Source organism: Cottoperca gobio, chromosome 4, assembly GCF_900634415.1.
Source record: "Cottoperca gobio chromosome 4, fCotGob3.1, whole genome shotgun sequence".
Lineage (NCBI taxonomy): Eukaryota > Metazoa > Chordata > Actinopteri > Perciformes > Bovichtidae > Cottoperca > Cottoperca gobio.
In genome coordinates this window covers 27924230-27939675 of record NC_041358.1, presented here as the reverse complement: position 1 = coordinate 27939675, position 15446 = coordinate 27924230, and the positions used below count along the sequence as shown (strand labels likewise).

At 39.0% G+C, this 15446-nt stretch overlaps 2 protein-coding genes across 2 annotated transcripts; both read right to left on the bottom strand.

Moving 5' to 3' along the window:
• Positions 1-1690: 1690 nt before the first annotated feature.
• Positions 1691-3709, bottom strand: LOC115007436 (tripartite motif-containing protein 16-like). The gene is made up of 2 exons (XM_029430302.1): positions 3596-3709; positions 1691-3502 (listed from the first exon to the last, which is right to left on the bottom strand). Exon 2 carries the CDS (start codon positions 3462-3464, stop codon positions 1800-1802), a length of 1665 nt encoding a protein of 554 aa, XP_029286162.1. The 5' UTR covers positions 3465-3502; positions 3596-3709; the 3' UTR covers positions 1691-1799.
• Positions 3710-8991: 5282 nt separating this feature from the next.
• On the bottom strand, positions 8992-11307 carry LOC115007180 (T cell receptor alpha variable 13-1). The gene is made up of 2 exons (XM_075074119.1): positions 10668-11307; positions 8992-9644 (listed from the first exon to the last, which is right to left on the bottom strand). The coding sequence occupies exons 1-2, from the start codon at positions 10711-10713 to the stop codon at positions 9289-9291; spliced, it is 402 nt and encodes a 133-aa protein (XP_074930220.1). The 5' UTR covers positions 10714-11307; the 3' UTR covers positions 8992-9288.
• Positions 11308-15446: the final 4139 nt, after the last annotated feature.

Genomic DNA, 15446 nt, shown 5'->3' with positions numbered 1-15446 from the left:
TCACCTGTAGTGTGTACAACATGTATGAATGTTACAATACATATCTTTAAAGGAGCTTTTCTCTAAAGGAGCTTTTTCTCACACTCTTCAGCAGAAGTCTCCACTTCAGTAGCACTTACATACACCAAACGTTCCACTTTCATTCCTCTCTATATTCTGAAGCTTTGTGCAGAGGGCTTTGTTCACATGTCACTCACAGCTCATGTTATACATGAAGTGGGGAAGTGTCAGCTGATATGTGTGAGCTGTTTATTTGAGCCTGTTCACCTTCATGCAGGAGTTCATTAGAGCTCGTCTTCACTGAACACATGAATACTTGCTGCAGTGTGTCGATGTGTTTCACAGAAGAAGTACTGCAGTATCTGGAAGGTGGAGCTCAATATTAAAGAGTGCAGAAGTTATTGGATGCAGATTGTCATTAAAATAAGAAGCAGCAGGTGGAGCCAGACACACACACAGACTGACAGACAGTTCAACAGTCACTGCTCCTACTGTTGAAGTAGGTCAGTGAACGCACCTTGATCTCTGTGTTGATGCATCTGCTCCACCTGGATCCTCCTGCACACCAACACACAGACCAGAGAGCATGCTGGGAAACTACAGCAACACAAAGGTCCTTTAAATCCTTCAAACTGCACATTTCATGACTTTCATTTGTACGTTCTTTCATTTCCCCACTCGACAGACACGAAACATGTCTCCTTATTACTGTAGTGATAATATTGATCTGCAGTAATACAGTAGTTTCATATTCACAGCTGATCTATAAGACAACATCTGATCACCACGTGCTGCTACTTTGCTCAGTTATTGTCTCAGATCAGCTTCACATTGTCTCCGTCAGCTTTGTTTGATACCCTGGAATGAAGACAAGAAGAAAAGACTTGATGTTTGTTTATTCATCATGTGAAGCTGCACTTTGTTCTCACATCAGTAAAGTTCAATGACTTCATGTACACGTTCACTTTGAGCACAATGTCAGCATGTGAAAGACAAGAATGAATCCTCTGCTGATGGATTATGATCAGGATAAGTACACTTCTATAAGTCCTCATAACAACAACAACACATCAATGTGCTTCTAGACGTCTTTCTAACAGAACAAAGTGTCCAGGATAAGCTGCTGCTTCCTCTCTGAACACATGCAGTGGAAGAGAAACAAGATAGAAATACATCAACACAAATATTCATCAAACATTGAGTGGACATGTTGATGCAGAGACAGCAACATGATGAGCAGTGAGAGCCTCCATGGCTCCACAGACAGAGGGAGCAGCTCCACCTAAACAAAGTCCCACATTACACAACCACTGATGACGTCAAGCACCGCCCACAATGTTTGAGTGACAGCTGAACAAACGCCACAACAATCAGCCGTCGGCACAAACACGGAGACGAAATACGTTTCAGAGTTTAAACACAGAGCTGAAGCCGCTTCCCTTAAATCACACGTTCACATTCATTTTAAAGGAAGAAGTCTTTTTAGTCTTAACATGTTTAATACAAACCCCACCCAGGATGAGGGTCATGTTCAACTTCACTGATAACATCACAAGAACATTGTGTTCAAAGTAAATGTGATCTGTGATCAACATTCACAGGAAACTATCTGCTCACACTTCATCCTGGTGTCACACAAACCTCCTGCACTTATATTGTGATTATTATTCAGGTTCATTGTACAGCTGATCATCTGGAATATAATATGAAACATAGAACATGTCACTTAGTGCGGGGGGGTTAGTTTACTCACTGAGAGAAGAAGACTCCCTGAAGGAGAACCAGAGATTTACTTCTGTCTACTTGAGTTTACAGAACTCAGCAGTGGATCCATAAGAATATAAACCAACTCCAGCGTAGAGCGGCTGAGAGAATGTGTGGTGGACTCTGTGCAGGAGAGTCATGGTGTCAGAGACGCTGTAGAAGGACAGAACACCTGCTCTGTGATCCAGGTACACTCCGAGTCTGGAGGACGGAGGACCTGAGACGGGAGTTTTGACTTTGTTGTGATAAAATGTATAACTGTTATTGTCACAATATAACATCCAGGATTTATCATTACATCCAAATCCACATTCACCCCCCCCCACTGCTCTGCTGATGTTCTTGTATGCGACTGCTACACGAACTCCCCCGCTCCACTCCACCTCCCAGTAACTACGTCCAGTCAGACTCTCTCTACTCAGCACCTGAAGATATCCAGTGAATCTGTCTGTGTGACGAGAATAAGACTGTTGTTCACTCATTACTGTCACTTTTCTGCCCCCCTCAGATAATAACAGCTGTGTGTGTGCTGTGTTTGGATCCAGTGTGATGTCACGTGAATACTTTAAGAATCCAGCTCTGGTCTTGGGCTCTGCTGACAGTGAAACATCCACTTCAGTCCCAGTCTGTGAGATGTTTGTCCACTTCTCTCTCAGAACGTCCTGGAGTTCATCTGTGACTTGTGACACAGCCGCTGTCACTTCCTCAAAGTATCTGAGAGGGATGTTGATGCTGGAGGAGAGTGTAGACTCACTGAGTGGGGACAGTGAGGGGTAGTTGTGTAGAAACTGGTTGTGGTCCTCTGTGTGTGCGAGCTGCTTCAGATCAGCGTCTTTCCTCTTCAGCTCAGTGATCTCCTGCTCCAGCTTCTCCTGAAGCTCTTTGACTCGACTCACTTCACTTTCCTGCTGCGATCTGAGCTGCTGCTTCACATCAGAGCTTCTTTTCTGCATGAGACGGATCAGCTGAGTGAACATCTTCTCACTGTCCTCCACTGCTCTGTCAGCAGAGCGATTGATGACCTCCACCTTCTGCTGAAGCAGCTTCACATCTTTCTCTCCGTCCTGGATTCTCTGCTGGATGTTTAGTCGACTCCCCTCGAGCTCTCTCTGCCTCTCAGTCCTTTCTGCTGCAGCTGAGACTGTGTCGTGGCCTTTATGTTCCTCCAGAGAGCAGAGATAACAGATACACTGCTGATCAGTACGGCAGAACATCTTCATCACCTCATCGTGACGAGAGCACATGTTCTCCTGGAGCTTCTGGGAGGGCTCCACCAGCTTGTGTTTCATGAATGGAGCCGCATCATAATGACGCTGGAGGTGTTTCTCACAGTAAGAGGCCACACACTGCACACAGGACTTGAAGGCTTTCAGTTTTCTCCCAGTGCAGAAATCACATCCCACATCTTCAGGTCCAGCATAGCAGTGATCAGCAGGAGCAGCTTGGAGTCCAGTCTTCTTCAGCTCCTCCACTAAAGCTGCTAACATGGTGTTCTTCAGCAGGACAGGCCTCGGTGTGAAGGTCTGCCTGCACTGAGGGCAGCTGTGGCTTCTCTTCTCGTCCTCTCCATCCCAGAAGCTTTGAATACAGTTCTTGCAGTAGCTGTGTCCACAGGGAGTCGTCACCGGATCCTTCAGTAGATCCAGACAGATGGAACAAGAGAAGGTTTCGCGGTCCAGCTGAACTCCTTTCTGCGCCATTTCTCCTTCACTGCCAGCGACTGTGTGAGTCTCACTTCCTGAGGAGTGTAGGGTATAAAGGTCCTCCACATTACAGGAAGAGGAAGGGGGGGGGGAGCAGGGTGTGACAGATACTGTGTGAGTCTCACTTCCTGAGAAGTGAAACTAGTTTGAGCTGCGATCTCAACAGCATGTGTGTGTGCAGCGAGTGGAGCCTGTCAGCTGTGTGTGTGCAGCGCCATGTTGGTTACACCCATCCACACAGCTGTAGATCTGCAGGGGAGGGACCAGGAAGTGTATGAGCAGGGGGGAGGGGGGGGGGTTATAACAAGCTCCACCACATTACAGGAAGAGGAGGGGGGGGGGGGGGAGAGCAGGGTGTGACAGATACTGTTTGTTCAACATGTTTCACAAACACTCACTTCAGCTTCAGGAAACTTCTTACAGTCAGTTTAGACTTCAGCTGTAAAAACAAAGGAGTCGTCCTGTAGTGAAGTACAAATACTACAGTAATACTTCAGTACAGTACAAATACTACAGCAATACTTCAGTACAAGTACAAATACTACAGCAATACTTCAGTACAAGTACAAATACTACAGTAATACTTCAGTACAGTACAAATACTACAGCAATACTTCAGTACAAGTACAAATACTACAGTAATACTTCAGTACAAGTACAAATATTACAGTAATACTTCAGTACAAGTACAAATACTACAGTAATATTTCAGTACAGTACAAATACTACAGTAATACTTCAGTACATTATAAATACTACAGTAATACTTCAGTACAAGTACAAATACTACAGTAATACTTCAGTACAGTACAAATACTACAGTAATACTTCAGTACAGTACAAATACTACAGTAATACTTCAGTATAAGTACAAATACTACAGTAATACTTCAGTACAAGTACAAATACTACAGTAATACTTCAGTATAAGTACAAATACTACAGTAATACTTCAGTACAGTACAAATACTACAGTAATACTTCAGTACAAGTACAAATACTACAGTAATACTTCAGTACAAATACTACAGTAATACTTCAGTACAGTACAAATACTACAGTAATACTTCAGTACAAATACTACAGTAATACTTCAGTACAAGTACAAATACTCCAGTAATACTTCAATACAAGTACAAATACTCCAGTAATACTTCAGTACAAGTACAAATACTACAGTTATACTTCAGTACAAGTACAAATACTACAGTAATACTTCAGTACAGTACAAATACTACAGTAATACTTCAGTACAAGTACAAATACTCCAGTAATACTTCAGTACAAGTACAAATACTCCAGTAATACTTCAGTACAAATACTACAGTAATACTTCAGTACAGTACAAATACTACAGTAATACTTCAGTACAAATACTACAGTAATACTTCAGTACAAGTACAAATACTCCAGTTATACTTCAGTACAAGTACAAATACTACAGTAATACTTCAGTACAGTACAAATACTACAGTAATACTTCAGTACAAGTACAAATACTACAGTAATACTTCAGTACAGTATAAATACTACAGTAATACTTCAGTACAAATACTACAGTAATACGTCAATACAAATACTACAGTAATACTTCAGTACAGTATAAATACTACAGTAATACTTCAGTACAAGTACAAATGCTACAGTAATACTTCAGTACAGTATAAATACTACAGTAATACTTCAGTACAAATGCTACAGTAATACTTCAGTACAAGTATAAATACTACAGTAATACTTCAGTACAAGTACAAATGCTACAGTAATACTTCAGTACAGTATAAATACTACAGTAATACTTCAGTACAGTATAAATACTACAGTAATACTTCAGTACAGTATAAATAGTACAGTAATACTTCAGTACAAATACTACAGTAATACTTCAGTACAGTATAAATACTACAGTAATACTTCAGTACAAATACTACAGTAATACTTCAGTACAGTATAAATACTACAGTAATACTTCAGTACAGTATAAATAGTACAGTAATACTTCAGTACAAATACTACAGTAATACTTCAGTACAGTATAAATACTACAGTAATACTTCAGTACAAATACTACAGTCATACTTCAATATAGTATAAATACTACAGTAATACTTCAGTACAAATACTACAGTAATACTTCAGTACAGTACAAATGCTACAGTAATACTTCAGTACAAGTATAAATACTACAGTAATACTTCAGTACAAGTACAAATACTACAGTAATACTTCAGTACAGTATAAATACTACAGTAATACTTCAGTACTATCGGCTGCTCAGTGTTATTTTGAGCTGCTGTTAGATATAGATATATAGAGATATAGATTTTGCACAGCAGTAAAAGTACACAGTTAATATACTTCTCAGCACTCGATGATATAAAGCTGTAGAATACAAGACTAAATATAAAGTACCAATCAGAGTACACAACAATATACCAAAGTACTACAACTCAGATACAAACCCAGGATCAGATTCTGTAGTCGAGTTTCACATCGAAGCTTTAATGTGAGGAATGAAGTTTCATGATATCAGTTCCATAATGTTTATATTTAAACATGAACACTTGTAATATAAACTTGTGTTGATGTGAGTCATGAAGTGGGGAAGCTTCATGATATCTGTTAGTTACATGTTTGACTCTGTTCACCTGTAGTGTGTACAACATGTATGACTCTGTTCACCTGTAGTGTGTACAACATGTATGACTCTGTTCACCTGTAGTGTGTACAACATGTATGACCCTGTTCACCTGTAGTGTGTACAACATGTATGACTCTGTTCACCTGTAGTGTGTACAACATGTATGACCCTGTTCACCTGTAGTGTGTACAACATGTATGACTCTGTTCACCTGTAGTGTGTACAACATGTATGACTCTGTTCACCTGTAGTGTGTACAACATGTATGACCCTGTTCACCTGTAGTGTGTACAACATGTATGACTCTGTTCACCTATAGTGTGTACAACATGTATGACTCTGTTCACCTGTAGTGTGTACAACATGTATGACTCTGTTCACCTGTAGTGTGTACAACATGTATGACTCTGTTCACCTGTAGTGTGTACAACATGTATGACTCTGTTCACCTGTAGTGTGTACAACATGTATGACTCTGTTCACCTGTAGTGTGTACAACATGTATGACTCTGTTCACCTGTAGTGTGTACAACATGTATGACCCTGTTCACCTGTAGTGTGTACAACATGTATGACTCTGTTCACCTGTAGTGTGTACAACATGTATGACTCTGTTCACCTGTAGTGTGTACAACATGTATGACTCTGTTCACCTGTAGTGTGTACAACATGTATGACTCTGTTCACCTGTAGTGTGTACAACATGTATGACTCTGTTCACCTGTAGTGTGTACAACATGTATGACTCTGTTCACCTGTAGTGTGTACAACATGTATGACCCTGTTCACCTGTAGTGTGTACAACATGTATGACTCTGTTCACCTGTAGTGTGTACAACATGTATGACCCTGTTCACCTGTAGTGTGTACAACATGTATGAATGTTACAATACATATCTTTAAAGGAGCTTTTCTTTAAAGGAGCTTTTTCTCACACTCTTCAGCAGAAATCTCCACTTCAGTAGCACTTACATACACCAAACTTTCCACTTTCATTCCTCTCTATATTCTGAAGCTTTGTGCAGAGGGCTTTGTTCACATTTCATTCAGAGCCTCATTTATAGAACATTTTATTCATAAAAATAGATTTAGATTCCAAAATCCCCTCTGTAAAAACCTTTGACTTTAATATGTCAACAAAATGAAACAAGACTTTTGAACCTGCTTTATCTAATGTTCAGTTTTACAAGTTTCCTGACATGTTATGTTTAAATTTGCACTTTTTTTAAGTCGCTTTGGACAAAAGCATCAACTAAATTAAATGTAATCTGTTTGGAAATATATGCAAATTAGCACATATCTAATAAGACATTTTCTATTTTGTATATTTAAATATAACATTTTAGAAAAGTTGTAAAACAAAAAAAGACATTTGTATTGGTGATATCTATTAGTTAAAATGTTCACCATATTCACCTGTCGGCTATAAAATATTCTATAACAAATGCAGTGTTAAGACCTCTGGTAATGTAAATAGTTAACTGTGTCGTTACTGTATAACTTCAGTTTGTATTAAATTAATTTGTTAAAATAATTCTCTCTTGTTTTATGAATATATGTAGGACTATTAATAAAGTAAAGGTGTCTCTTTAAATGAGTGAAACAGCGCCCCCCTTTAATGTCGCTCAGTCTGAGTGGTGAGATACTGTATTGCAGTCTAAACTTATAAAGACAATCGGTTCGTCTATCTGAGAGAAACCAGGTCAATCTGATTTAAAAAGTAATATTTAATAATCAAATGTGAAACCACGAAGGGACAGGACAGTAGAGAAGGAACTGAAGTGAAGCCAGTCGCTCTCACACAGACACTTAACGGCACAGTTAGTTAGTTTTCCGGTGTTGCTAATGCTACTAGCTAACATCTTGCTCGATGGGCGAAGCTCCGTCAATAAACAAAATGGCGTCGCAGCAACAAGCTCGTGCAGACAGGACCAAGGTGAAGCTGTTCGTGAGTTTACCGCCATGAAGGGAAGAAGAACAGAGTTTACAAAACGTGAGGCAGATACTGCAACTGTCTGTCTGTGTGTCTGTGTGTCGTGTTGTGTAAAACTATACTTGTTGTTTTGTTTTAAAACATGGATGGATTACTGGACGGTCAGGCTGCCACTGGCTTCAACTACAAACATGTCACTCAAAGAGACACCAACTGGGAAGTGACTCAAAGTTTCTACAAAAACACACAAATGACTACAAAGAGACCAAAAACAACTACAACACGATGCAAAGAGAATGAAAAATGACTACAAACATGCAGAATGAACACAAAGAGACACACAATGACTACAAAGAGACTACAAAGAGACACAAAATGACTACAAAGAGACACAAAAAGACTACAAAGAGACTACAAAGAGACACAAAGAGACACAAAATGACTACAAAGAGAGACACACAATGACTACAAAGAGACACAAAAAGACTACAAAGAGACACAAAATGACTACAAAGAGACACAAAAAGACTACAAAGAGACACAAAGAGACACAAAATGACTACAAAGAGAGACACAAAAAGACTACAAAGAGACACAAAAAGATTACAAAGAGACACAAAATGACTACAAAGAGACACAAAAAGACTACAAAGAGACACAACTATTAAGTCTGTTTGTCTTGATCCTGTGTGGAGAGACGATGGGGTCCATTGTCTCATAATCCACCCATGGCCCAAACTAGCTTTTGCGTTCTTTCTAAATCACCTAAATGTAACGACAGGTCATAATATCTTTGGTTTAACATGATCACCTTCTTTCTCTCACTTTAATCTGGTCGTTTCTGTGCATTAACCTCAAAGCCTAATAAGACTTCACACCATCAGTCACTGGTGAAAATAAAATACTAAATAAGGTAAAAAGATGAATAAAGATGCTAATAATACAAAACATTTTCACACGGAATAACTATATATTTTTAATAAGATAATTGAAAGTTACATTTATAGCATTACATCATACAGGTGATCCTATTCTTCAGGTAAAACTTGGCTTTCTTGTAATCTGAAATCAATTATATAATAACAGAAACATTTAAAAATAATAATAGTTTAAAAAATGAACGTACAACAGGACAGTCTGAAGCTTAAATGTTTAAATCATAAGATACAAAGTTTAAATCATGAGATAAAAAATGAATGAATGAAAATGATAAAGAAAGTATAAATCAACAAGCTGCAAAGTTCACATTATTTCCCGGTGTGTTCCAGTGGCATTGGTTTCTTCTTCTGCTCTCCGCCCTGAGTCATGCCGCAGAAATAAACTGCTGAGTCGCTCTGCTCGGAGTCGTGCAGCAGCAGCGAGCCGTCGGCTGCAGCCGAGACTTTGTCAGGAGCAACGCCGGGGCCGTACCTCACCTTAGAGGTGTCTGCAGACCTGAAGCTCAAGAGCAGCTCCGGACTCTGTCCTTCTGCCTTCTTGTACCAGCTGAGGGTGGAGGAGGCGTTGGTGACGTTCAGCAGGGGGCACTGCAGGGTGGCGGCCTCCCCGACTCTCACCTGCACAGTGGAGGCTGGCAGGGCGGCGACGTGGCGACGCGGCAAACCTTAAAGATGACAAAGTCAAGTAAAAAGTAAATTACTTTAAAGTTGACTTATTAAAAGGTAGTCACCAGAGTCTCAATACACTTTACAGAATACACACACACACACACACACACACACACGCATACACACACACACACACACACACACACACACACACACACACACACACACACACGCATACACACACACACACACACACACACACACACACACACACACACCAAAAGCTTTTTTTTCTAATAATTTTGATTGATTATATTTGATATTTTGACTTTCATCTCATAATCTTTTCTAATCTCATAATTACTTTAATTTTTTTCTAATCTTGATTTTATCATGTTTTTTTTTTTACTTTCTAATTTTGACTTTTTTCTAATATATATATATTTTTAAATCTCATTTCGACTTCATATCTCGTGATTTTCAATTTCCGTTTCATAATTTTTATTATATAAACTAAAACTAAAACCAACAAAGCAAGGTTGTATTAACAGTTCTAGTTAAAATAATGTGACGGAGGCTGGAGCCCAGTTTCACTGATACAAATACTAAACAAAAATATAACTTATAACAAAGTCAGGAGATAAAAAATAGCTAAAAATCAGGAGATGATAAAAGTCGATTAACTTTGTTTCGATCGTTTAATTAACAAATTAAATGATAGTTGCAGCTCTTAATATATATATATATTATATATATATATATATATATTATATATATATATATATATATTATATATATATATATATATATAATATATATATATATATATATTATATATATCTATATATATAATATATATATATATAATATATATATATATATATATATATATATATGTATACAGTATGTTCCTTCTGTCCTTCAGCCTGCAGCTTTAAACATTTCAAGTCTTTTTCACACGTGTCAGTGATGATTATTCGACAGCGGCTGCATTTAATAATCAACGAACTGAAGTGTGCATTTAAATGTGTGAACAGAGTTTAGACGTTATGATATAAATATAAATAAAACAGACTCACCGCTGAGAGAGAGGAAGATCAGAACGACCAACACAGACTCCATCATTCATCAACTGACGGAGGAAACGGCTGCTGTTGTTGTCCTTAAAACCAACAGAGCGTTTGAAAACAACAGCTAACTGACGCACTGCTCAGTAAACGCTGCATTCTGCCCACCAAACTATCGTTTTAATTATCAATAACTATTATCATTTATATCAGTTTATCCCTAAAATAAAATACCATCATCATTCCCCTGAATGTGCTCGTCACACCAAACTCCATCCATAAATCTCTCAATTTAACACTTTGTCTCTTATCAGCTAAATCAAATCAAATGTATTTGTATAGCCCAATATCACAAATTATACATTTGTCTCGGTGTGCTTTACAGACTGTACAGGTTACAGCTGTACGTACTCTGTAAACTACGACTCCTGTGTTTTATTTTGCGGTTGGAGCCACTCTTAAGTTCAGCATCTAAAGCACCAAACAGACTTGTATTATAATTATTAAAAAACATTTAGTGCTGGTAATAATGGTGATTTTTACTTGATTGACAGGCTGAAGAGGCCCGCCTACAAGAAAAAGTACGGCCTGCTGTCAAACTACGACGACTCTGTGGAGATGGAGGCGGTGGAGAGCGACGAGGACGACACGCTGTATGAAGCTCGCAGCCTCCGCAGGTCAGAGGTCAACAACAAATACACAGAATATATATATATATATATATACACACACATTATTATCTCTGATGTCCACCCAGAATAAACGTCCATAAATCTATTTAGAAATCGTAGAAAAAAAGATGCTGCGGAACATTTTAAGTTTTCTTCAGTATCAAATGAATCCCGTGATATTTGTACATCCATGGGAAACAGGAGCGGATAATAGATCATTTGGCACACTTTTAATGGAGAAACAAATATATTATACTATTAATATATATTATACTTCCTGTTTATGTCCCCCAGATCCCCGGTTTTCTCATGTAGTACTTAAAAGTATTTTTTTAACATTAATTATTTTGTACTGTCCCGTTTAGATTTATACACTGAAAATAAAAGAAACAAAACGTATATATTTATATTAAAAATGTATATTTATATTAAAAATATATATTTATATTAAAAATATATATATTTATATTAAAAATATATATTTATATTGAAAATATATATATTTATATTAAAAATATATATTTATATTTATAAATCATCATTAAATATTTTTTTATGTGTATTATACAATTAATTTCCTTTTCAAAACTATTCAACAAATTAACTAATTTAACTGTTTTACGTCTTTTTTTTATGGATTTGTTCTAAATTTTGTTTTTGTAAAGTTCATATTGACTCGCTCTAATCTGGAAACACTTTGTGGTGGAAAGTCTGTTAACAAAGATCTTATTATAAAGAGCGTGCAGCACAAAGGTGAGGAAGGTGGTCTCATCTTTATACACCTCAGGTAACACCGGTCCTGGCTTTGATGCATTTGGTCGTTGTGATTCAAACACAGCCCCCCCCCCCCTGCTTCCTTATCTCTTCACTGCCTCCCCCTACCATAAACACCGAGGGTAATAAAAGGTCAAGCCTTCCCCCCGTCACATATGTGAGATAGGAAGAAAGACAACGATAAGAACAACAGGGATCAGAAAGGAGCAATGCAGAATTCTCCCATTACAACTTCTGGAAGCGTTAACGTTGTGTTTACTGCTTTATACTGAACGTGAAAGCAATACTCATATGTATCTTACTTATACTTTTCAGCATTAAAATGAATCATAGATCCCATTTTCAGCATTATTATTAATATATTACACTATTGTATATATTGTAATATACATATTTTAACATTTATTGTTGTATATATTTATGTTATTCTAAAATAGAGCAACTGTAACTAAATCCACACTTCACTTTTGTTTTTAAAAAACGTGACTAAAATAATTATTGGACTATTAAAATAGTTGCAGATTAATGGACTAACTGTTGCAGCCCTTATTTTATTAGTTTATACTCAGTGTTGAGCTCCTGTCTGTCTGCCTTCCTGTCTGCCTGTCTGTCGGTCTGCCTGCCTGTCGGTCTGCCTGCCTGCCTGTCTGTCGGTCGGTCTGCCTGCCTGCCTGTCTGCCTGCCTGCCTGCCTGCCTGCCTGTCTGCCTGTCTGTCTGCCTGTCCGTCGGTCTGCCTGCCTGCCTGCCTGTCTGCCTGCCTGTCTGTCTGCCTGCCTGTCGGTCTGCCTGCCTGCCTGCCTGCCTGCCTGCCTGCCTGTCTGCCTGTCTGTCTGTCTGTCTGTCGGTCGGTCTGTCTGCCTGTCTGCCTGTCTGTCTGCCTGTCTGTCGGTCTGCCTGCCTGCCTGCCTGCCTGCTTGTCTGTCGGTCTGCCTGCCTGTCTGCCTGCCTGCCTGTCTGCCTGCCTGTCTGTCTGCCTGCCTGTCTGTCGGTCTGCCTGCCTGCCTGCCTGCCTGCCTGCCTGCCTGCCTGTCTGCCTGTCTGTCTGTCTGCCTGTCTGTCTGTCGGTCTGCCTGCCTGCCTGTCGGTCTGCCTGTCTGCCTGTGTCTGTCTGTCTGTCTGTCTGTCTGCCTGTCTGCCTGTGTCTGTCTGTCTGCCTGTCTGTCTGTCTGTCTGGTGACAGATCAGCTGTGTGATGTGTCAGCAGATGGGTGAGATGATGTGTAATGACGCGTTTCAGCCTCATGGAGGCGCTACAGACACTGCAGGAGACTGCAGACAGAAATAACTTTTAAATCAGTGGATTTGTGGAGGGAGTTCTGCACAGGGAGCAAACTGAGAGAGCAGATATAAATCACCAGACGCTCCCTGCTGTGTTGCAACACTGAGATGTTGTCAGCAGGATTTTTGTGAAACAGAATATTTCTGTTAGTTCGTGATGCGTGAAAGTACTCGCATATAACTTCTGCCACCACTTAGTGGATCCACCAACTTTTACTTAAAGCATTTGCGTTTAGTTGTGCAACCCTGTGCTGAACCTTTATTATTATTATTATTATTATTATTATTATTATTATTATTATTATTATTATTATTATTATTATTTATTATTTATTATTTAAAAGAAAACATTTAAGAAGCTGAAACCAGAGACTGTTTGAATGTTTTGCTAGAAAAGTGACTTGCAACAGCTCTACTGTTTTATATTTCAGCAAACTCTTCGTGTTTTGGACGAAACAAGACATTTAAAAAAATTTGACGTTTAAAAGACCAGGCAACAAAATGTTCATAACGGAAACACTTCTGTATCTGCTCATCTGTGTGGTGAGACAGAAGATAATAACAGTTTGAATGATGTTGTTAGCATGTTAGCATGTTAGCTCCTGCAGCTAATAGTCCTGGTTGTATTATTTCCTGTCCTCCCCTGAACTTCCCCGTGTTTGGACGGAGGAAACGGGGTCAGAGGTCAGCTGACTGTCGGCTAACAACATCAGGTCTGAGTGCAGAAGAAGTTTGTGATTTCATTTTATCTCCTGCATGTCTGAAATAGAAAGTGATGATGCAGATAAAACCGCTTCCTGTCAGTTTCTGCTGCAGGTTTGAAGGCGTTTTGTCCTGCAGAACACATTTTTCATCTGAATCTCATCAGTTAGCGTGAGCTTCAGCTCCTGCAGTAAACACAGCATCTGCGTGCATCTTTAACTTAAAGCAGTTGTGACTTTATGCAGCAGTTAAAATGATGATATCTGAGGTCACATGACTTTTATTTGGCGCCACTAGAACCTGCTGGTGTTGATAGTAAGGGAGTTCCCAACATCCCGTGTTATGCACATAAAAAGCAGAGTCTTGATTAACAACGGTATAAATTAGGTCTGCAACTACTTATAATTATTTTCATTATCGATTTGTCTGCTGATAATTTAATTGTTTAGTCAATGAAACGTCACAAGATTGTCAAAAAATGGCCGTCACAACTTTACAGAGCAAAACATGGCGTCTTGAAATATCTTGTTTTGTTCGACCAAAAGTCCAAATACACGAATATTTAGTTTACAATGAAGTACGACAAAGTAAAGCAACACTTGTGACCTTTTTCCTGTCAGGTGTCTCCAACATTTGTTTTAATAATCTGAGCACATGTCGTATTTATTTAATTTCTTATTACTTTTAATTTTTTATATAACTTTTATTTTGGTATTTTATTTTGAAATTGCTGTAGTTGTCTGATTTTATTTAATTTCCGTCCTTAAGTGTTATTTTTTTTCTTATTCAAACCAAGAATCAGCGGCAGGAGCACATCCCTGCACTGGTAACGGTTAACTGTGAAACTCCAGCATGTGATGGATGTGTGCTTGGGAGGTGGTGGGGGGGGATTAACCCTGAGTGAGTCAGGGACCCTGAGCTGGACAAGGTTACAGATGTTTGTATAGACATGTTGTTTGGCTGTTTCCAGTTGTGCCAGCAGCTGGCAGGAGGTCAGGAAAGAGCTGAAGAGGAATGAAGGCAAACGTTCTGTCTTTCTTTTTCTGTTTCGACTTCTCTGAGTTTTGTTTCTTGGACTGAAACTTATTCAAGTCCCGCTGCCAAGGATCCACATAGTTTGTGTTCTAGAGTTCATCCAGGTTCATATTGCTGTGAGGAAACAGAAACAGAAAGCCCTTAGTGTTCACACACACACACACACACACACACACACACACACGCTGCACATGGAAAGTTTCGTTTATGCGTGAAGTGTGTGTGGGACTTTCCTGTTGATCACAGCGTCCTCTCTTGGCACGATAACACCGACATGGAGGGGAGAAAGAGGGTGAGGTTTTGGGTGGGGAGGCTACAGGAGGCGGGGTG

What these genes read in the sequence shown, in the direction of transcription:
- LOC115007436 (XM_029430302.1), bottom strand. Translation starts at nt 3,464, where the DNA reads ATGGCGCAGAAAGGAGTTCAGCTGGACCGCGAAACCTTCTCTTGTTCC.
- LOC115007180 (XM_075074119.1), bottom strand. Translation starts at nt 10,713, where the DNA reads ATGATGGAGTCTGTGTTGGTCGTTCTGATCTTCCTCTCTCTCAGCG. An exon ending in GATCTTCCTCTCTCTCAGCG is followed by an intron (nt 9,645 to 10,667) that starts GTGAGTCTGTTT and finishes GTCATCTTTAAG; the next exon opens with GTTTGCCGCGTCGCCACGTC.